General features: G+C 40.4%; 1 protein-coding gene across 3 annotated transcripts in view; it reads left to right on the top strand.

The window, feature by feature from the left end:
* Positions 1 to 11622, top strand: part of RPGR (retinitis pigmentosa GTPase regulator) — a 53339-nt gene extending 41717 nt beyond the window's left edge. For 2 of the 3 annotated variants that reach the window (XM_043570451.1, XM_043570449.1), the window contains 3 exons: positions 603 to 660; positions 2204 to 2292; positions 10979 to 11622. In XM_043570451.1, the coding sequence (XP_043426386.1) occupies positions 603 to 660; positions 2204 to 2292; positions 10979 to 11185 (354 nt within the window). In that variant the 3' untranslated portion in view covers positions 11186 to 11622. Of the gene's footprint in view, positions 1 to 602; positions 661 to 2203; positions 2293 to 4803; positions 5851 to 10978 lie in introns of those variants that run through there. The other variant, XM_043570450.1, reaches the window with a different exon arrangement.
* Positions 11623 to 23812: the final 12190 nt, after the last annotated feature.

Below are 23812 nucleotides of genomic sequence, written 5' to 3'. Positions count from 1 at the left end.
ACACTGCTCTGGATTAATTTCACAGGCATGGAATTCAGAAACCCAAACTGAACAACACTATATTGATTCAGTTTTGGTTTCAGTGTCTGTACCTCTTTTAAAACGTGTGTTGATTCATGTCCATGTATTTTTAATTTACAAAATGGGATTGTGCTATAGAGGTCATTTTCTTTCTCAAGACTCATTCCTCTCACTGAGAAAAAAAATGTTCTAGCAATTACTATTTTCTTTCAGAGGGAGGGACAGATTTATAAGGAATGTTTATGAGCTCCAGGTAGGGGGGGTCCCTAAAACTCTTTAACATAGAACAAACTCCAGTCTGACAGTGTAAAATGTTGAGCTAATTCATACACCAACTAACGTTCCTGAATCTTCTTTGAGTAGGATCCTGCCACTTTTTGTAATCATAGAACTTTAAGCTAGAAGGGACATTAGCAACCACTCGGCATCTAAGGCAGAAGTTTGGCAAAGTGAAGCAGTAGTCGCCTGTTTATGTTGTTAGCTGGAGGCGAACTTGAGAACCCTTGCCTAAAACCAGGATGACATTTTCTAGGCCATCACAATTATGGTTTTTTATTACATTGTTTCTTTATCGCTTATAGGACAAGAAAACCAACCAAGAGGAACGGGCTATTTGTGAATACAATGAGAATCCAAAAGGTGTGAACACATTTGACTTCAAAAGCATGCTTCCAAAAGGCTAGATACCTTAACACACACACACACATACATACACATGCATGTGTGCACATGTATGCTGTCGCTGAGTCATTATAGCTTATATACCTGTATTCTATTTTATCCTTTTTACTGTCACCTGGCTCTCATAACAAGCTAAGAAATATGTGCCACAGGCTTATTTGTTCTCATGAATAACCACCACAACTTCTTCACATAAAATATTCGCATTACTCATGGCTACTCGTGTGTCAGTGTGAAGTGGTTTAGGACAGCCTTTTCACTGTCTTTTTTTCTTTTCAATCAGTAGTAGTAAGTTAGGCTTTTGTCCCACATCTCAATTTACATGCCTGATGGGCACTGCCAGACCCCATTGCTAGAGCCACGGCCGGTTATCCCCTCATGTACCCCCCGGAGCTCAGACCTGAGTCGTTGATCTTATTGCAGACATTTAAGACAGGTCCTTCCCCAAGCCTGACTGTTGGTGTCAGAGAACAGTTGCCACAGAATAGAGGGGACTGTGGTTACCCTTGAGACCTACATTCTCTACACCGAAATCATCTGTTTTTGCTGTACAGCCCACCCTTATATCATGTTTCCACACCGCCACATCAAAGTCTGCTTTTTACTGTGTTCTCATTAAAAATAACCGTTCATAGCGGTGGATATCTGATCTGAACTTAGGCAGAAGGAGGCATAGTTCCCTTGATACTTGTTTTCCTTCTGACTTCTGCAGAAAGAGTAGTAAGTTTTAGAATATTTTAAGCAAAATGTTAAAATATTTATCATCTGTAAGTATTTTTAGCATGTAGTCTAAAGTGTGAAAAAGAAATTAAAAGTAAGATTTAAGTAGTTGATAATATCAAATTAAAAGAATGCATGTGCTTCATGAGTGTATTTAAAAGATCATTTTTGGGGGCACCTGGGTGGCTCAGTTGGTTAAGCGTCTGACTTCGGCTCAGGTCATGATCTCACGGTCCATGGGTTCGAGCCCCACATCGGGCCCTGTGCTGACAGCTCAGGGCCTGGAGCCTGCTTCAGGTTCTGTTGTCTCCCTCTCTCTCTGCCCCTCTCCTGCTTGCACTCTGCCTCTTCTCTCTCTCTCTCAAAAATAAATAAACATTAAAAAAAATTTTTTATTAAAAAAAAGGATCATTTTCCAACTGTATAACTTGTGGATCAATTTGAAACACTAAAAAGTAACATGTCCATTTGTGTGCACAGAATTTAATTTAAAAAAGGAAATTTATATTTTCCGGAAGTCTTTCCTAACACTGTTACCTTTGTAGCTGTGTTTGGGTACTGGTCATGCAAACGTCTACATTGGTCAGTTCATTCTGGGCTTTTTGCCTTAACTCAGCCTTTCAGAAAATATGCATTGTAGACCTTGTTCAGTGCTCCAGTGTCACGCCCTCTTTAGTATTTACCCTGTAAGTCAGGCTTGATGGAGTTGCGCTGAGGGCATCAGAACTTTTCTTCTTCTCATTACTTAGAAAAAAATATTTCTAAATATATCCTGTTGTAGGAAGCATGTATGGCCGCGCAAAGAGCAGTTCTGCAAAAGACCTGGAAGACACTGCATCAACAAGTAAAGACCTAAAAAAATCAATGAAGGTAAGTGAAATTTATTTTTCATTTTAGTGGTAAGACCAAAGTATTGAATTGCCTCCTCCTGCTTTTTATATGGCGATCCACATAATTTAACCCAAAAACATGTGAAGAATTTCAAGTGATGTTTCACATTTTAGCATGCATATCTATTTGCTGGACGTTAGATGGAGTCAGGTTGCCCTGCCAGAATTTAATAGCTTGTTCCTTTCAGTAATCCCATTCATGCTGATTCGACTTATGGTAAAAGATAATGCAAAAGAACTTTCTTGCTTGAATTATAAGAGTGTAATCATCATGAGAGTCTGGAGAAAGTAAGCAAAACCGAGAATTAGAGAGGATGAATGCAAAAATCAAGATACCCGTGCTTAGGAGAACTTACGAGCTACTCCAGTCTCTCCTGCCGAGTACCTGTTCTGAAGTTGTTAACAGTCTGGTGGAGATGCCGCTGCTTTTTGGAAGTTACTCTTTCCACTTGCAGAAGAACTTTCTTTACCCATGAGGCCACATTTCAGGGTAGAAGTGTTACAAGGAAATGTGGATAAAGGGTAACTGAAAGGCCTTGTTAATTCCTCTTCAGCCTTCAGGTTTGGGCTTAAGTTAGTCACTTCTGTATAGAGGCCTTTTGTGACCAGCTGCACTTAGGTAAATTATGTCCCCTTACTGTTCTCTCACATAACACCCTTTTCTTATCCTTTTTTGTATTTCTCGTAACTGGCAATGGCACAGTGAAGTGTATGCTTATTTGCCTTATGACTGTCTCTCTCTCCACTGGCCTGCTGCTCCATTGGATAGAAACTATTTTCTGTTTTGCTTTCCGATGGATCTTTAGCAGGTAGCACTGTCCCTGGTACATGGTAAATGCTTAGTAAATAATTTTGGTTGACAGTGAACTGTAGAACATAAGGAGGTGGGAAAGAGGATAGGGTGAAGGTAAAAGCAGGGGCAGCCCTTAGAGCAGTAGACGGTTTGTCTCTGGCTACTCTGAAACTACTTTCACGGTGACTTCTGGCACAGGTCCCACTGTGGTCATCTTTTACTAAAAATTACTTGGTGAATAATCTTACCCTGATGAAAATGGCCTTCTGTTTAGATTATCATATCCAAGAGAGAGTTGTGACCTGGCTCAAAAGATACTCCAGAATTACTGTCCTTCTCAGAATTGTAACTTGTGTCATCAGCATATCCGATCAAGTGTTAGGGACTTTTTAGACTCTCTGTCTAGTAAAAGAACATTTACCAGATATTCTACTACACAGCAGTCCCGTGAAGACTTTTTTCCAATTATAAGAACTCAGGAGAAGACTCTGGAAAAGGAAATGAAATGTGAGGGAGCAAGATGAAAAGTAAAGGAGTCAGGAGACGGAGGAGCCTAATAGGAAAAGCGAAGTGAAGCAGCAGAAAGAAATATTTGAAACATACCTCTGACCAAATGAAAATGTGTACTCATGATTTTTCATGAATACATGATTGAGTTTCGAGAAGTTTTCAGGCTCTCCAGTCTTAAGCGTTGCAATTGCCCATAGGCGGTAGGATTTGGATACACAGGACTAGGAGAGGGGGCCGAGCCAGGGAAGGGGTGCCCTGTGGGAAGCAGAGTGGTGCCTCCCATACAGAGCAGGCCAAGCAGGGAGCTCTAGTGCCAGCACCAGGGGATGGGACAGAGGTGAGGTCAGGCCAGGGTATAGTGGGCTACAGGTGCCAGGTTGAAGAATTCAGTCTTAAACTTGGATTCTGCTTAAATGCTCATTGACACCTAGTGGAAAAATGTATTTCAGTAAATGCATATGTCCTTGGTTAAAGAAAAGAAAGTAATGAAAATCATATTTCAAAAGTCAAGCAGTAATAAATGTATTTCCTACTTAAAGAATATCCTGTTGTTCTACATATTTTAAAAAGGAAATAGATGATTTAGGTGAGATTTTCTTTCAGTCATTCCCACATGACCTTTTATTTTAATCTACAGTGTCTCTAACCTTTTTATACCATCTGAGACAAACAAATCAGACAGTTTTTAAAACTTGGAAAATGAATGATGCATTAAATCATATCAAAAGAAACATGTTTGAGATTTTGCATTCCAACTCCCCCCCCCATTCCCCCAGGTAATTAGACATCCCAAAGATAATCTGAAAAAAAAAAAAAAGAAAAGAAAGAATTGTACTCTTGGCACCTACAAAACAGAATTCACCACTGAATTTTGTCTTGGTGATTTTAAATGTTTCAGGTAGACAAGTTACGACCTATGATTTTAACGGGTGGAAGAGATCTTTTGTTAGGTGATTGTTCTATCTAGAGATTACCCAATATTACTTTTCCGAACTATAGTTAGTGCTGATTATTTGGATCCACAGTTAGTCACTAAGAAAAATATGTTATCGGCCTAATTTCCATCTAAGGTAGCTAAGGAAAAAAACGATAAACTTTTCAGCTACTAAGAAGAATTTTACATTATAGAATGAGTTTATTCATGTATTTATTTAGCATATACTAATCAGTTATCTCTTAATGTGCCAGGCACAAGGCCAGAGGCTGCAGATTCAGAGGTTAAAGATGCACTGCCTTCCCTCAGAAAGTAGCTGGAACATGCCAGATTCTCTGGATAGCTCCCAATGCCCGTTAACAGTCAATAGATTTTTTACCCGTTGTCACTACCATAAATAAAGGACGCTGAGATGAGAATTTCTCCACCAAAAAAACATGCTTGTGAATTCTTGTCTTTCCTAGTTGCTATCTTTTCTCTGATGGTATGCTTTGTTCATCCATTGCAAGCTACAAATGAGCACTCGCCTCAAGTACACAGTTAGCTTTACTCTGTATTAGGAGAAAACTTCGAGGTAGATTACACATACGGTGTCCTGTCATTGTCAGTTTTTCCCAAGCTTGAAACCTGAGACGGTCTCAGGCTACCCAATAATGACTCCCCTGCTTTTTAAAAATAGCTTTATTGAGGTATAATTGACATATAATAAACTACACATATTTAAAGTATATAATTTGGTTAGTTTTGACGTGTGTGCACCTATGAAACCATAATCACAAGAGAGTGAACAGTGCCGTTATTGGCGGAAGGTTCTTTGTGCCTTTTTGTGATCCCCGTCTATGCCCCTTGGCCCCCTGCTATCCTTAGCAAACCTGCTTTCTCTTATCATACATTATTTTGCAAGCTCTAGATTTTTATATAAATGAGATCCTACACCATGTACTCTTTTCGTTTGTTGGCTTCCTTTGTCCAGCCTAATTATTTTGAAACCCATCTATGCATGTATCAGTAGTTCATCCCTTTATGTTGCTGAATAATATTCTAAGTGAATTTTTATATGATGAGGGTATGAATTGAAGTTATTATTTTTTTTGCATATGGACATCCAATCGTTCTAGCACCACGTGTTGAGAAAAGATGACCCTTTCTCTACTGAATTGTCTTCACAGAAATCAGTTAACTTTTCCATGTGTGGGCATATTTCTAGAGTCTAATCTGTTCCTTCCACCTGTTTATCTTGTGCCCATATCACACTGTCTTGATTACTGTAGCTTCATAATAAGTCTTGAAATCAGGAAGCGTTAGTCCTCCAACTTTGTTCTTTTTCAAACTTGTTTTGGCCATCCGAGGCCCTTTGCATTTCCATGTGAATTTTTAGAATCAGTTTGACAATTACTGAAAAAAAAAAATGTCTGCTGGGATTTTGGTTGGGATTTCTTGGTATCTACAGATGAATTTGAGAAGAATTAACATCTTAACAATATTAAGTCTCCTAACTCATGAAGATACCTTTCTATTTATGGATGCCTTCTTAAATTTCTGTCAGGAATGTTTTGTAGTTTTTAGTATACAGGTCTTACACGGATTTTGTCAGATTTATTGTATGTCTTCTGTTTTTTATTCCCTGATTAACTGGTTAGAAGTTTATCATTTTTATTCATCTTTTCAAAGAACCAGTTTTTGGTTTCATTGATTTTTCCGTATCGTTTTCTATTTTATTTATGTCCACTCTAATCTTTACTAGTAAAACCTTGGTTTGTGAGTATAATTAGTTCCGGAAACACGCTTGTAATCCAAAGCACTCATAGATCAAAGCAAATTTCGAGAACCGTTGGCTCAGTTGTGATCATGTGACGTTTGGCATCCCGTACTACTCATATTGCAAGACATCGCTCATTTATCAAGTTAACATTTATTAGAAATGTCTGCTTGTCTTGCGGAACACTCGCAGAACAAGTTACAATCCAAGGTTTTACTGTTGTATTTCCTTTCTTCTACTTTCTCTGGGTTAATTTGCTCTTCTCTTCCTAAAGTTTCTTAACATGGAAGTTGCGGTCACTGATTTGAGACTTCTCTTATTTTTTAAAACAGGCTTTTTGTGCTGTAAATTTCCTCTGAAGTACTTGTTATGTTGTGGTTTCATTTTCATCCAGTTCAGAATACTTTCGGATTTCTTCTTTGACTCATGAATTCTTGAATTTCAACTTATTTGGGGATTTTCCGTAGATGTTTATGATATTAATTTCTAATTTAATTACATTGTGATTGGATAACATACTTAGTATGACTTGAGTCCTCTTAAATTTATTAAGACTTGTTTTATGGCCCCGAATCAGGTCTATCTTGGCAAGTGTTCCATGTGCACTTGAGAAGGTTGAGAAGAATACTGTTGTGTCCTGTCAGTACCAGTTGCATCAAGTTGGTTGACGGTGTTGTTCATGTATTTTCTATCCTTTGAGTTGCTGTCTACTTGTAAGATCTATTATTAAGAGAAAAGCATTAATAATCCCTGAATAGGGGCTCCTGGGTGGCTCATCGGTTAAGCATCTGACTCTTGATTTTGGCTCAGGTAATGATCTCTTGGTTCGGGAGTTCAAGCCCCACATTGGGCTTCACGCTGACAGCGCAGAGCCTCCTTGGGATTCTCTCTCTCTTTCCCTCTTTCTCTCAAAATAAATAAATAAGCTCTAAAAAACCCTAAATATAATTGTGGATTTGTCGACTTTCTTTGTACTTCTATTAGTTTTTGCTTCATGTATTTTAAAGTTATTACTAGGTTCTGTAACATTTAGGATTGTTATATTCTCTAAATTAATTGACCCCTTCATCATGAGATGGCCTTGTTTACCCCTGATAATAATCTTTACTCTGAAATCTGCCTGGTCTGATATTATATAGCGATTCAAGCTTTCATTTGATTAGAGTTATCATGTTATATCTTTTTCCATCGTTTTGCTTTTAACCCACTTGTGATTTTATATTTGAAGTACGTTGATGCAGGCAGCATCCAGATGGGTTTTGCTCTTTTATCTAATCTGACAATCTCTGCCTTTTAATTGGAGCACTTAGCCCATTTGTATTTAATCTGATCATTAATGCAGTTACATTTAAATTTGTCATCTCACTATTTGTATTCTTCCTTATCCCTAAAAAATGCTAAAGTTTGTGTTGTCTGTTAATAATATAGCCATACTCTCTTTGCTTTGGTTAGCCCTTGCCTGATACATCTGTTTTCATTCTTTGACTTGTGTTTTAGATGAGTCACTTGCAAATGGCTTATAAGCTGGATTTGCGTCTTTGAAATTTTTAATATACGTACCTAAGATCTAAAGCTAATTAATGTTCCTGTCCTTTCCCCAAATAATAGCAAGATCTTAGAGGAGTCTTCTGTCACCCCTTCCTTCCCATCTTACATGTTATAGTGTCAAGTATTTTAAGTTTTTAGCGTCACCAATCACATGTTAACTATTATTTGTTATACCACTTTCTTACTCACCATTCCTTTTTACATCTCAGATGCCCTTTTTGGGATGCTTTTTCTTCTCCCTGAAGAAATCCTTTGGAGGTTCCTGTCAGAACTTTGGAAGTTCCTATCCATTTTGTAGTTAACTTTGTCAGTTTCTGTTCACTTGCAAATGAACATTGAGGTGACTGGGCAGTGCTCACTTTCTCTTGGTATCTGCTCCTATGCTCCTTTTAAGAAATTTGCTCTAGTGTAATTGCTGATGACTTTGTATATAATCTGTCATTTTTTCTCTCTGGCTGTTTTTTCACGCTGTTTACCTTTAACGTGCTTCAGTTCACTACTAGATGCCCAGGTGTGAACTCTTTTGCTTTAACTTTCTTCTAATTCATTATGACTCTTGACTCTGAGAATTCAGGTCATTCATCAGTTTAAGAAAACTCTCATCCATTGTGTATTTGAGTATTTCCTCCCTCCTCTTTGGAATTCTGATATGAAATTTTTCTTTTTTTTTTTTTAATTTTTTTAATGTTTATTTTTGAGAGAGAGAGAGGGAGAAAGTGAACGAGCTTGAGTAGGGGAGGGGCAGAGAGAGAGGGAGACACAGAATCCGAAGCAGGCTCCAGGCTCTGAGCTCTCAGCCCAGAGCCTGACGTGGGGCTCAAACTCACAGACCGTGAGATCATGACCTGAGCTGAAGTCGGACACTTAACCGACTGAGCCACCCAGGCACTCCCTGGTATGAAATTTTTCATTCTGTTGTCCATGCCTTTCAATGTTACTTTCCCATTGTCTGTGTCTAAGTAATATTTTGGGGGAATGTCACAGCCCTCATATTTCAGAGCTCTTTGATGCCATAGTTTCTTTACAGCTAAAACTAGTCTTTTTAACCTACCTGTTGAGTGTTAATTTCATCGATTATATTTTTCTCATTTTGAAATGAAATTCTATTTTGATTCTTCTTCAAATCACTCTGATCTTTTAAAAACTAGTATCTTGTTTCGTGCTCATGTTTTTTATCCTGGTCCTTTAAGCACACTTATATTTAGTCATCCCAACGTCAGACATCTTCAGGAATCTAAATCTGTCTGTTGCTTTGGTTGACTTGCTGGTAGTGTCCTGCTTCCTCATGTGTTTTGAAATTTGGATTCTGGGGGCGCCTGGGTGGCTCAGTCGGTTAAGCGGCCGACTTTGGCTCAGGTCATGATCTCACGGTCCGTGGGTTCGAGCCCCACGTCGGGCTCTGTGCTGACAGCTCAGAGCCTGGAGCCTGTTTCGGATTCTGTGTCTCCCTCTCTCTGACCCTCCCCTGTTCATGCTCTGTCTCTGTCTCAAAAATAAATAAACGTTAAAAAAAAAAAAAAAGAAATTTGGATTCTGAGTTCATGTTCAGCTGAGACTTTTTGTGGACGCCCCTTAAGGCTTCCATGAAAATCCATCCATAGAGAATTTGTCAGAGCCTCTGGTAGCTCTCCTGGGCATTACCATTCCGGGAGCACGAAGCGTTCCTCACCGGCACCAGTAAAGTAAACGGGAGCCCAGCCTCACACTAGGAGAACGTGCTTCTCCCTCACTCACAGCCTAGACCAAGGGACACAGGTTATTTTGCCGTCTCCCAGTGTGTGTAAGTGGACTTAATTAAGGGCATAGTCCCTAGAGGGTCCTCACTTTATGTAGGGGGGTCTCAGTCCCGATTTTCCACATTTTATGAGATCAGATACGTTTACCAAAGCGAGTCTAAGTTGTGAGATCAATAAATGCCATTTTATTGCTCGCTCACCTCTGAGGCTTCCTGCGCCCTCTACATTTTGTGGCCCACAGGGATTTCCCTTCATTTTTTTCATGAACTTCTGTACACATCATAAAATTAGATGTTTTACACTTAGAATTTTTTGATGTTTTGTAGTAGCAGAATTTTCATGATAGGGATTCCCGCGCAAAAGCAGAAACGAAAGAGGGGTCCCCCCAGTTTAGTCCATAGACCCTTTTCTAGCTAGACTCTGAGTTTTTGGGTTATACCTTTTTGCTTCAATTCCTCCATTCTTCAAGACTAACAGCAAGCAATTACTTGCATCATTTTGATTTCCCAAGGAGCCAAGTTCTCACCTGTTTTTTGTTTGGGGCATCTTGCCAGAACTGATATTTGTGCTGTTACACTTCAGGAATCCTGTTTTCTCTCTGACTAAATCCTCAAAGGGGTTAAGTCAAATGGAACTTTCCAGTCATCATCTATCTCCCTTGATTTCTCCTGTCTGTGCTCTGTTGGCCACTCCCTTCTTGGTACATTTTCCTCCCTGACTCCTGAGGTGCCTCTCTTTCCTGACTGTGTTCCTACAAAGCTCTGTCCCAGTGCCGGCTCTTCTTCCTCCACCTGTGTCTCACATTTGGCTCTTCCTCAGTCTCTTTTCTTCTGTTCTCTTTTCTGCCTGCCTGCGATCCTGGGTTATGGCATCGACTTTCCTCTCTCCGGCTGTTGTGTGTGTTCTCCCTGTTCACGGCCCCGGACTCCCCCGAGTAGCAGACCCAGGTATCCAGCTGCCTGCTCAGGCCCCTGGGCCCCCAAAGCCATCATTCGGCAGCACCAGCGTTTTCCCAGAAGTTCCCATCTACAGGAATGGGGAAATCCTCCAGGATACCCTACTTTTCTTTTTTTTTTTTTCTTCTCTCATCACAACAAAGTGAAATAACAAATCTGCTCTTTAAAGAAAAATGGTAATGTATTCCCAAGGCACTGACAGTGTTGAAAGCTAAACCCTGAAAGGTCTTCTATTAGGGAAGGGGCATGATTGCCATTGGTAAAACAAGGTGCTGCTGGACACTAAGCATGTCCCTTTGTACATGTGACACCCTGTAAGGGTGTGATGAAACAATGTTCAGACTAGTTGAAAATTATCCCCTCTAAATCCTATTAAGTGGCTATTCACTTACTGAAATGAATTCTTTGTGTGTGTGGGTTTTTTTTCTAGATTTTCTTCTTTAAAAGGATGTCACTCACGAGTCAGAAAAGTATGCAGAGTAATAATGAGCCACTCTCAGAGATAAAACCAATAGGAGATCAAATAGCTTTTAAAAGCAATCAGAAAGATGCCAGCCAGAGCCACATGGGGCAAAATCATCAGGATACTTCACCCCCAAGTATGGCGAGAAGGTCAAAATCTTGTACGATACTATAAATATACATTTATGTCTCCGTGATCACCAAGCACATTGTAATTTATACTTGAAAACCATTCTGACTTCTGAAGGAAAGTTTCTGATAACAAACCCTTAAACATAGAAGTTAATGTTTTATTTTGAATGTTACGACCAGTTTTGCTGTTTGTTTATGCTAATATTTTTGACCAGCGATTTCAAAATATGTGTATCTCAAACTCTCCTTCAAGTTCTGTGGCCTTAACTGTTCAGTGTTGCGTAAAATATATATTTTTATATGTGAAATTTAAATTAAGATATTTCATAGTTTTTACTGAACAATTTCTTTATCCTTTCATAAGGCAATATTTGCAATCTCATGACACTGTAACAGTTTTTAATGTATTTGCAATCTTTCAAAACTGAGTCAAAATTGTTTTTGATGAACACATTTTAATAAACTATATCTGGTCGGTTCCACTGTTTAAATGTGTGAATATCAATAAAATTAAGAGGTACTTGGGGTTCTCTATCAGTTGACAGAATGGGGGCCAAAAACAACCTGTTTAGTTTTAAAATACTGAGAGAGACAAAATTCGTTTACCTCTGAGTAAAGAAAATATCAGCACACCCGTGTCAGCGGTACGTCTTTGTGGAGAAACTGTTGACATTTCTTTGCCTCCCACTCTTGTTCAGGGAGGGGATTTGGCACAGAGGCGTGGCAGACTGTGTGGTACGATCTGCAGCGTTTAACCTACCACGGATCACCACCGTGGCGGAACGAAACACGGCCAGGCTTGCTCACTTCAACCGTCTCCAGCATTGACCGTGATAAGTGCTGTTGACTCCCTCTCACAGTGCTCTGCCACAAGGAGTAGGAAGGGGAAAGCTGTCGAGTCTGCTCCGATAGAAACGTGGCTGTCTTGCGCTCACAGATAGTATGCGTTTCATGGAGCAGACCGCTTTGTCTTGGCCATTCGGGCTTCTGACTGCAACATTTTATTCTTCGATCGCAGTGACCGTTGCCCCAGTTGAAGACAGGAAAAGAAACTCCATTCTTGTGTTTCATGCAAAGGATCGTTGGTCTAGAGTAGATGTGATTTTGAAATGGTACAAAATGGTCTTCCGTGTAAATATTACAGTCAGGGCAATTCTGATTTTGCCGTTGCCGCTGTAGTGCTAGTATAGTATTGCAAAAATCCTTTACCAAAATGTAAACTGTAGGAGCCTAGTGGAAATAAAGCACACAGATGGTACTGAGACATGCCGGTTGTGGCAGGCACATTTCAAAGATGGCCCCCCAGGTTCCCGTCAGCTGGTATAGTTGCCCTGAGTAATCCCTTCCCCGTGAGCATGGGCAGTGAATATGATGAAATACCACTCTGTCGTTTAGGTTACATTCTGTGGAAAAGGTGAAAGATTTTGCAGTTGTAATTAAAATTCCTAAGCAGGTAACTTTAAGCGAAAGGGAAATGATCCTAGGTGGGTCTGACCTAATCAGGTGAGCCCTTTCAAAGAGGCACCTCAGATGAGAGATGGAAGAAGTCAGAGCAATTGAGAGCAGGGGAGATGCGGGCATTGAAGAAGCAAACTGCATATTCCAGAGAGGACAGTGTGGTAGGGAATGGTGGGAAGCCTCGAGGATGTGAGGGCCTCCATCCCACAAGTGCAAGGCACTGAATTCTGCAAATAACTGGTGAGGCTGGAAGAGGAAACCAGTCCTTAGATTAGACCATAGCTCTGGCTGACATCTCGACTGCAGCCTTGTGAGGCCCTGAGCAGAGGGCCCAGCTCAGCAGCACCCAGGCTCCTGACCCAGGAAGATTACGAGATAATAAATATATATAGTTTTAATCCACTAAGTTTACAGTAATTTGTTATGCAGCGATAGAAACTAATAGCACTTTTATTCTGGCAAAAAGCCTTTCTATCTGGTTTTTCCACCATCAGAGCCAGCATGAGAGTTAATAGAGGCTGCTAACAAGACAGAGGTCACTGTCTTAGGTAACATAATCGTGTAAGTGGTGTTTTGTCACCGTTGACACATTCTGTTGGTTAGAAGCAAGCCACAGGGTCCACTCATACTCAGGATGAGGGCAGGGCACGAAGACCGGGAGGCAAGGGCTCTGCGTGATGGGGGCCATCTCAGAGCCTACCCACCATACCAGTCATTTGGCCGATTCTGGAAAAGGAGAACGGGTTGGGTTACAGACCAAAGAAAGGATTAAGTCAAAGCCCTTGGAAGAGGTGGACATGAGACCAGCATCATGTCATGACAGCATCATGCCATCCCTGCTTTCTCAGATGTCTGCAAGAGTTCAGACTTTAATAAGGTGGTTGGTGCAGAATCGTCAACACCGAGAGTCCGTTTTAGTGTATAGGAGTAAATGCCTTTTTAAAAAGCCGTATCAAAACACCATACCAGTTGTCTGCCCCTGTAAATGCTTGTATTCTATTGATTTTCTAAATGTGATCTCATATCTGGCTTTTACTTTGAAGAAATAGTAACCGAGCACTTCCTATGGCCAGATATGATGCCACAAACTAAGAAAACATGGGCGTAGAAGGGAATAGATGGGGAATGATTCTGCATTCTCACCTGGAGCTGTTTGGGCCATTTAGAAACCTAAGTTTCCTAACTGGGTGGAAAGGAGATCAGTGGATGCTAAACTTAAACAAACAAAAAACAAAGCTAACATATTTGAGAACTCTTCAAAAGAAGCCAGAAGAGATCATTGATACAATTGAATAAGAATGATCCATTTATACTAGTTTCAAAAATAAAAGGAATTCTATTTACCAATAACCTTAGCTTAATAGAAAGTGAAATGATTTATTTCAATCCCCAAACTGTTCATCTTCATTGTCTTTTCCATTCACCCCTTTTTCCTGTATATAAAAAATTTGCTTTGGACATTTTTTTAGTTTGTTTATTTATTTATTTTGAGAGGGGGAACAGAGAGAGAGAGAGGGGAGAGAGAAAATCCCGAGCAGGCTCCACACTGTCAGTGCAGAGCCTGACAGAGGGCTCCATCTCATAGACTGTGAGATCAGAACCTCAGTGGAGATGAAAAGTCAACCACTCAACTGACCGAGGCACCCAGGTGCCCCTGCTTTGGATGTTTTCACTGACCTTTCTGGGACTTGAAAATAGAATCTGTTGACTTAACATTTAGGGGTTCACCGACCTTGTTCAGATCATTATGAACCAAATGTTAAATGGATATTAACTTCGAAAATGTCAGTAGTGGTAGAACTTTTTAGGCATCGTAAAAGGGCATGCAAATCCATGTCAAAACGTTAAACAGGAGAACTTGGGAGGCACTAAGGCCTTGCTATGTATGAAGAAACCGTACAGTTCTGGAAAGGTTCTTGTATTATTTTCCTAGGGCTTCCGTAACAAGGTACCCTAAGCTGGGTGGCTTCAAATAGAGATTTATTGTCTCATAGTCCTGGAAGCCGGAAGTCTGAACTTAAGGTGTTTGCTGGGCCATGCTCCATCTGGAGGGAGCCTCTCTTGACTTCTGGTAGCCTCGGGTGTTGTCTTCTAGATACATCACTCCAACCCTTTGTCCTCGCACTGCATTGTCTCCCCATTGTCTTTGTTCTGTGCGTGCCCGTCTCTGTTTCCAATTTCCCCTTTTGGTAAGGACACTGGTCCTACTGGATTCGAGCTCACCCTACTGACCTCATTTTAACTTGATCATTTCTTTAAAGGCTCTTTTCCCAAATAATACCACATTGTGAGGGCTTAGGACTTCAATATCTTTTCCAGGAGACCATTCAACCCAGAGCAAGACGTCAGGTTGAGAGCTACAGATCACACAAAACATCCTCAGTTGTTCATAGTCTCTACCCTCGTATATTCTTGCTATGACTTTTCCTAAAATGAAAAGACTTGCAAAATTCTGGATCTTTACTGATTAGGTATCTTCAGTGGAGGTGCTCTGTGATACTGAGATTTCTATCTCGTGTACCACCAGTTACAGCAAAGCAGGAATTGTCACGGGGTGTTATCTTTTCCAGGATCCCACACACGGTGGGCTTGTGTTAAATGTCAAATGATTGTCAAATAAATTCTCACGTGTACAGACATAGAGTTTGGGTAAGGATCTGTTTCTTAGAAATTTGCACACACACACTGTAAGTTTAATCTCAGTTTTTTTAAGTATTTGCCGTATGGTTTATTGCAGTATAATGCTGCTGCCCACAGGCCATTATAAATCCATAGAGGGAAAAGAAAGTCTTGCCATGAGCAGAGGAGAAACTCTTCCAACAGAAGTAGTGAACACGATCAGAAGCATCCATAAGAAAATGAGGCCAACTCAATCATCAGGGTTGGCCACAAGAATGAAGCCAAAGTTACTGTCACAGACCTCTACCCTCAGGGGCCTAAGTGGCAATGGGGTTAGAGGTGAAAATCTGAATAATTACTGGGGGAGACAACCAGACTGATTACGTTATCATGCTCCTGAGTTTCAATTAAGCATTTTTGTGCCTGCTTTGATTTTGGGAGGCTACCAAGACTGAAGACATTTCCAGACTTATAAAATTTCCTTTTGCCAGCAGGGCACATGGTTTAAAGATTTTTCATCTGATAGTAGTTCTTTAAAAAGCTTAACAGTATCTTTTTTAGACAGAGCTTGAAGATGTGGCTTACTTTTTTACCTTGTAAGAGTAAGAAGTGAGTAAGTAAAAAGGAGACAAATCAAAAGGTTGGAAAGTCTTTATCTCAAGAGTGATGGGGATATTTTATTGAATTAAACAAACGGCGCATTTAAACCAGGGGTCACGTAACTAAAGTATTTTCAAAGGCTAAACGGGTATGCATATTGGAGCTGTGGCTGCTCTCTTCTAGCTGGTAACTGCTGTTTCTCAAGACTGCGCCCAGTATTCCCCGATCCCCAGCATTTTATTTTTTATCTTTTTTAATGTTTGTTTATTTTTGAGAGAGAAAGAGAGAGACAGAGAGTGCAGGTGGTGGAGGGGCAGAGAGACAGGGAGACACAGAATCCGAAGCAGGCTCCAGGCTCTGAGCTGTCAGCACAGAGCCTGACGTGGGGCTCAAACCCATGAACCGTGAGATCATGGCCCGGGCTGAAGTCAGGTGCTTAGCCGACTGAGCCATCCATGCGCCCCCGGTTCTCAGCATTTTGAAAAGAAGGTGGAAATCTGGGTTTTTATATGGATAACTCATTTGCGTGCATGTACATACATAAGTTAGGGAGAGCCAAGCCATCGCTGCAGGCCAAATTTGGCCCACAAGAAGCAACTTGTGACCTCCCTTCTGAACAAAGGATATAATTTTGGTAAGAGAAATTTGTTCACAAGGAAAATATGTTGAAAGAATTAATTGGGCCCTGGATTTATCTGAATTGTAATCTTCCCTAGTTTGATATCAGATTTTCAGCAGGAAAAGAGAGCTAAAGAATTACCAAGGGGCGCCTGGGTGGTTCAGCCAATTAAGCGTCCGACTTCGGCTCAGGTCATGATCTCACAGCTCATGGGTTCAAGCCCCACATCAGGCTCTGTGCTGACAGCTGGGAGCCTGGAGCCTGCTTTGGATTCTTTGTCTCTTTCTGTCTCTGCCCCTCCCCTGCTCAGGCTCTGTGTCTCTGTCTTTCAAAAGATAAATGTTAAAAAAAATTTTTTTTAAAGAATGAGAAGAGTGACCTACTAAGGTCAGTTTTTGGTTGCGTACCTATATACATTTAGCCTTCTTGGGAGTATGGGATGTTGGGGGCATAATGTAGTATAAATATATTGAATACGATAAAATGAGATGTTTATATTGGAAGAAGCTGCATTAAAGAGACCACAGACTGACAGGCTTTTGGTAAATAGTTCCTCCAACAATTGTGACAGATGATACTCTGGTATAATGTCACTACACAACCCTAATTACTGAAAATGTCAGGAAATGTAATCCTAACCCTAAAATTATTTACTAAAACTACAGCAGGAAAAGTTACCTGTCCGAGCCAGGCTGCATTCCCAAATAGTTCCATCTGCTTCCACTTTCATGTGGCATGTATAACACAGGTCTATTATGATAGGTAAGATGTCTTAAGTAAGGTTAGCAGTGGACCAGAGAGCTGGACCTAATTTTAAGAAATGTGTAAAGTAACGGCGATACCTTTGTGTTTATTTTTGTAAGTTTATTTATTTTGAGAGAGAGAGAGAGGAGAGTCCCACGCAGGCTCTGCACTGTCAGCTCAGAGCCCAATGTGGGGCTCAATCTTACGAACCGCAAGATTGTGACCTGAGCTGAAGTCGAGAGTCGAATGCTTTACCGACAGAGCCACCCAGGTGCCCCAATCCCTTTTTATTTTTACCTAAGAAAAGTCTTATCTGGGGGGACGCCTGGGTGGCCTCGTCAGTTAAGCGTCCATCTTAGGCTCAGGTCATGATCTCGCGGTTTGTGAGTTCGGGCCCTGCGTCGGGCTCTGGGCTAACAGCTCGGGGCCTGGAGCCTGCTTTGAGTTCTGTGTCTCCCTTTCTCTCTGCCCCTCCCCCACTCACAATCTGTCTCTCTCAAAAATAAATAAACGTTTAAAAATTTTTAAAGAAAAGTCTTAGCTGGTTCAGTCAATGGTAAGCATCTGTCCTAAGGTGAAAAAAAATTTTTTTATATTCTAGAAAACCTATTGAACTTCTTCACAATCAATCTTTACAAGTAATTTGTTTAGAATTGTCAAAATAGTAGTACACTACTTTTTAAATTTTTACAGAACTTTCCCTGTGGGCATGAAGGTTATTATAACAAAAGTTTTCTAAGGAAAGTCTATCAGTTGCTTATAATCATTAAAATTCTGCGCATAGGAATGTTTCATTTCATTTGTTTGAATAATGTTTATTTTCCAGCTAGTCATCAGACTTATATTAGCTCCTTAATTATTATAATTATTTAATTTACTGCATATAGTAATTAAGAATTACAAAATTATGTAAAAGTGTAAATCAATTTGGGAAAACTTTTAAGCCTCAGATGGATCTTTGGTTGGTTTTCCTCATTACTAGATACTATACAACTTTAGAAGTTAAAGCTAGAGACTTTAAATATGAAATCTGGTAACATTACCTCTTGTGTGTTTAAAAAAATTTATCGTGAGACATTTCAAATATGTAGAAAAGTAGGAATATTAATATAATAAATGCCCACAAACCCCCATGTGGATTTAAGTCAATTACACTTTGCTTTTTCTTCCGTGTTCTACCAGCACATCCTGATGTTCTAACGCTAAACACATCAGTATACATTTCTAAAAATGACATTTTTGTGCATATCTGCAATGCCAGAATTTTCATTTAACACAGTTATCAATAATTTTCTAATATCACCTATTTACTCCCCAATCTCTTCCTCAAATTTCCCGTGTGCTTCCCAAAATACCTTTTAGTAGCCGGTTCACTTGAATGGAGACTCAAACAAGGTCCATGCATTATATTAGGTTGTCTCTCAAGTCTCTCTTAATCTCACAGAGTTCCCTCATCATCTTTTTTTCATGACACTAAGTTTTGACAAACTGGGACAGTTGTCTTATAAAATTATCCCAGGCTTTAAAGCAAGTCTGGGGGCGTCTGGATGGCTCAGTCGGTTGAGTGTCTGACTTCAGCTCAGGTCACGATCTCGCAGTGCATGAGTTCAAGCCCCGTGTCGGGCTCTGTGCTGACAACTCGGAGCCTGGAGCCTGCTTCGGATTCTGTGTCTCCCTCTCTCTCTGCCCCTCCCCTGCTCACGCTCTCTCTCCCTCTCTCTCAAAAAATAAGCATTAAAATTTTTGTTTGAACAAAGCAAGTCTGTAGTCTTCTGGTAATTCCTAGGAAGTGGCTCAAACCACCCAGGTGCTGGGAACAGATAGAAAAGTTGGTCAAATACATGTATTTGAAGAATTTGAAAGTATCAGAGTGCTATGAAGATAGTATGGGGCCAAAATTTGGGAGGAAGGAAGCCTGAATAGATGTGCCTGGTACATGAGGTTGCTTTTCAGCAAAAGGTATTAGTTGTTCCTAAATTCTAACATTTTCAAGGAATTCTTGATGGAGAGTTTTGAAGAAGATGGAGAATTTTGGTAGAAAATGGAAACTATTTTAAAAAGAACCAAATGTGTTGGGCTCTTCCCTGATAACATGGAGCCTGCTTGGGATTCTCTCTCTCCCTCCCTCTCTGCCCCCCCCCCCTTGCTCACTTGCTCTCTCTCTCAAAATAAATATTTTTTTAAAAAAAAAATAACTGAATGTGAATTTTAGAACTAAATATAAGCAGTGAAATTAAGACATTATTAAATGGGCCTAATAGATGGACAGGAAAAAAAAAAAGGTAAACTGAAAGCTAGGCCAGAAGGAAATATTCAGACTGGAGCACAGACAAAAGGGTGCAAAATATACAAGAGTCGTTGAGACATTTGTGGTGCTGTGAAAAGGTTGAATACATGTGTATTTGGAATCCCAAAAGGAAAAGAGAAAATAGAACGGAAGTACTATTTAAAGAAATCATTTCTGAGAACTTTTCAAGACCAAAAATTAGCCCCCAAATTCAAGAAGCACTACAAACCTCAAGCAGGGAAAATATAAACCCACACCAGTGCACTTCATAGAAAACCTTATAACACTTATAATAGAGTATGGCTCCTATCTTTTATGCTACTTGACAACTTTTAAGCCCACCTCACCCTCTTTCCCTTCTGCCCCACATCTGGGCAAGCTGATAAGAAGGCCCAGGTGTTGGGGCGCCTGGGTGGCTCAGTCGGTTGAGCCTCAGGCTTCGGTTCAGGTCATGATCTCACAGTTTGTGAGTTCGAGCTCCGTGTCGGGCTCTGTGCTGACAGCTCAAAGCCTGGAGCCTGCTTCCGGTTCTGTGTCTCCCTCTCCCTCTGCCCCTCCCCTGCTCGCACTCTGTCTCTCTCTCAAAATAAGTAAACATTTTTAAAAAATTAAAAAAAGAAGGCCCAGGTGTTGGGGCACCTGGCTGGCTTAGTCACTAGAGCGTGTGACTCTTCATCTCGGGGTTGTGGGTTCGAACCCCATGTTGAGTGTAGAGATTACTTAAAAATAAAATCTTTTTTTTTTTTTTTTTTTTTTTTTTGTAAAGAAAGCCCAGGTGCTCTCTTCTTTGGCATCAGACCAAAGTTCAAACCTTGGCCTATAGGTGGGAACCCTTAGTCCAGCCCCATTCCCTGACCACCACAAAAATCCCAAGCCATTCTTCTTTCCTTGCTTTCTCAAACCATTCTCAGACCAGCTCGGGAAGCCCACCCTGCTCTCCCCAGTGAGCCTCATCGTGTGTGTAGCAAAGCTTTCCTACTTTTTGGGTATGTGTGTGGCCTCATCGGTTTCATTATCAGAAGTAGATCTTCTTTCTGTCAAGAGTTCATTTCACCCATAGTACGACTATGCAGGTGATCAGAAAGAATGTTACATTAGCTCAAAAGGAACACTTAGCACTTAATAACTGACTTGTCAACAGAAACAATGAAATCTGGAGGATAATATGATCTTTTTTTTAATATGCTGAAGGAAAACAACTGTCAAGTTAGAATTCCACGTCCAGAGAAAATTTGCTTCAGAAATGTAGGTGAATAAAGGCATTTTAAGACAAAAAGTGATACTCGTCAGGTTTTTGTTCCCTAAGGCGGTAGTTCTCCACTAGGGGGACAATATTTGGAGACATTTTTTTTATTTGTCACAAGGAGGGCAGGGAGGTGGGGGGTGGGGGTGCTGCTGGCATCTAGTGGGTAGAAGCCAGGGATGCTGCTGACCACCCTATAGTGCACAGGACGGCTCCTCCCAAATGAACTATCCATCCCCAAATGTCACCAGTACTGAAGTTGAGAAACATGGCCCTCGAGAGGGGAAAATTTAGGATGACGCAGACACCAATGCACGAATGCTTTAATAGCAGTTCTCTTCACAATCTCCCAAACCTGGAAGCCATCCGCTATCTTCCATGGTGAGTGGAAGCAAAGAGTAGTAGGTCCCTAAGATGGAATACTATTCAGCATTAAAGAGAAACTGTTGATAGATGCCAGTGTCACGAATCACAAAAGCATTATGCTGAGTGAAAGAAACCGGTCTCACCAGGTCACCTGTATATGATTTTATTTCTATGACGTTCTCGAAACGTCCGGGGAACAGATGGATGGTTGCGAGGGTTTTGGGGGAGGGGAGGGGAGGGTGTGACTACAAAAGGGTAGTTAGTGTAAGGTAAATTTTTGTTGGAGAGACGAACTGTTGTGTATGCTGATTTGGGTAGTGTTACCTGAAAAGATACTTGTGTAAAATTCATAGAACTGTACATCTAAAAGTCAATTTTGTTAGATGTTAATATTTTTTAATCAAAATATACTTTAAAGAACTCATCAGTCAAATTATATGTTCCCCAAACCATGAGGCTTGACAATCTAGCTTAATCTGAAGGTAAAATCTGTCTTATTTTAGAGTAATGCCTCATTGCCAAGGGTATATGTAAAACACAGGGAAGTTTTTAAAAATAATAACTGCCTGTGTCTTACCTGGTTCTGATTCACTAGGTCAAGACCAGGGCCTGGATATGCCTTTAAAAATAACTCCATAGGCAATTGTGATACATCAAGTGGAGAATAACTGATCAGAACTGGCCAATTACTGTAAAACTCCAGAATGTTATTTCTCACAAGCGAACTGTGAGATCATTAGACATCAGAAATTTCTACCTTGTCTTCTATTAAAGATCCTCGTTGCATGAATCTATGTAGTTTAATTGCTGTAACAAATGCTAAATCTAAATGGTTTAATAACCAATAAGTGTTTATTTCTTGGTCATGTCAAAATATACCAAGGGTCAGCGGATGGCCTTGCTTCACACAGTAAGTCAGGGACCTTTGGCTGTTATCACTTGGTGGCTTTGGTATCACCTTTGTGCCTTGGCATCCTCCAGGCCTGGAAGTTGTACATATCCCTTCTGCCTACATTCCATTGCCATTCAATGGTATGGGCCCAACTTCAAGGTAGATTGGAAATGGAGGCTAACTGTGATCCCAGGAAAACAAGAAAGCTGCCACGGTTGAATACGTTTACTGTATATGCCAGTGGAGGGCATATCCACGTGCGTTTACAGTTAACTGAGTGAAGGACCGTGGAATATTTTATACTTTTTATGGACTAAAACTCATTTTGAAGACAGTTAAATCCGCATAAAACAGTCACGTTACGAAAGCACGACTGTGAGTTCCTAGGAATACTAGAAAATACATAATGGAATTTAACCAAATCCCAAATTCCCCTTTGCTGATCTGAGTACATATTAGCTTCAGATATAATGACATGACTTGGCTTTTCCAACTCCATCGAGCCTTACACAAAGGTACGAACTCTCCCTGCTTGCTTTTGATCACAAGGACCTGCTGACATCAGCCCTGATTGTGTCCCTTGTACTCCAGCAAATGGGCACGTCTTCTAGGTTTTGTCAGCTCTGTTCTCCAGGATATTCAGTGAAGATCCACACAGATGTTTCCCCCCTTCCTACCACCCACACAGACTGTGGCGTGGGCTTGAAAAAAAAAATGCTCGTTACACATTCATTCTTGCAGTATATGAAAATATCCTTAACCATAACATATGCACCCTGTATCTTAGCACGTATGATATACTGGATATGGTCAGTGTGATGTCATCATAGAAGTGCTCCAAGAACACACATGGAATATCCCATATCTCCTTCACTTTCCATTTAAGTGCTCAAAAAAATGATTCTTTGGGTTGTGTGATAGAGACGCCAGCGACATTTGTATGTGTGGGAAGACAATGGAAAAAGGAGGAAATGGAAGAATAGGAATTGTCTACGATCTACAGAAAGAGGAATTTATCCCGTTTTCTTAGAAGTTCCCAAATATCAAACAATACACCTTGTCTGTTCCCTGTGTTTGTAACAGATGCATTTGCATTGATTTGCAAAGGATTTTCATGCCTCCTCCTTCCTGAAAAGCTGAATGGGGTAACATAATTGGACAGTGTTTTTCCTATCTTTCATAATCATTAGTAAAGGGATTACTCCATGCACGAATACATCCAAGTAAGTGTTTTCAGGAGTCAGGAGAGAGAGTACTCCAAAAGACCACACCCCAGTCTTCAGCATGAGGCCAATGTCAGAACTACATCGTAGGGTTATGACTTCTTAGTGGCAGGATTTCGTATTTAGAAAACCAGAACAATTTATTTTCATTAAGGGTTGAAATGTAAGACCTAGGGCTCAGGGTGCAGGTGAAGCGATAAGAAAAGGAGTAAGATACATGCATAAACTGATAAAATTGTTGTCAGACTAGGAGGCAGATCTGTGTCACTTGTTCCTTAAAATTCTCCACATGGTAGATTTTACATCCTCATAAGGAGCCAAGCAGAGTACCTATCTCAGGGTTGGTGTCCAATACTAAGGGGAATAATCATGAAAGAGAAAATTGAGAGGTTGGAAGAAATGTGACATTTCACCAACCATAGGAGACCTTAAAAAGAGGCCTTGAAGGGATTGAAGTGGCCAAGACTGAAAGAGAAATGAAACCCAAATAATACACAGAAACATGGACCTTCCCTCTGAACTTGGATTGGAGCATAGCTCAAAAAGCTGAAGCAACTTGGTTTCGTAATACAAATACACTTTCCTTTAAGCAACTGCCTACCGTGTCCAAGTTTCTTAA

Source organism: Prionailurus bengalensis, chromosome X, assembly GCF_016509475.1.
Source record: "Prionailurus bengalensis isolate Pbe53 chromosome X, Fcat_Pben_1.1_paternal_pri, whole genome shotgun sequence".
Classification (NCBI taxonomy): Eukaryota; Metazoa; Chordata; class Mammalia; order Carnivora; family Felidae; genus Prionailurus; species Prionailurus bengalensis.
This window is presented reverse-complemented; position numbering and strand designations above follow the sequence as displayed.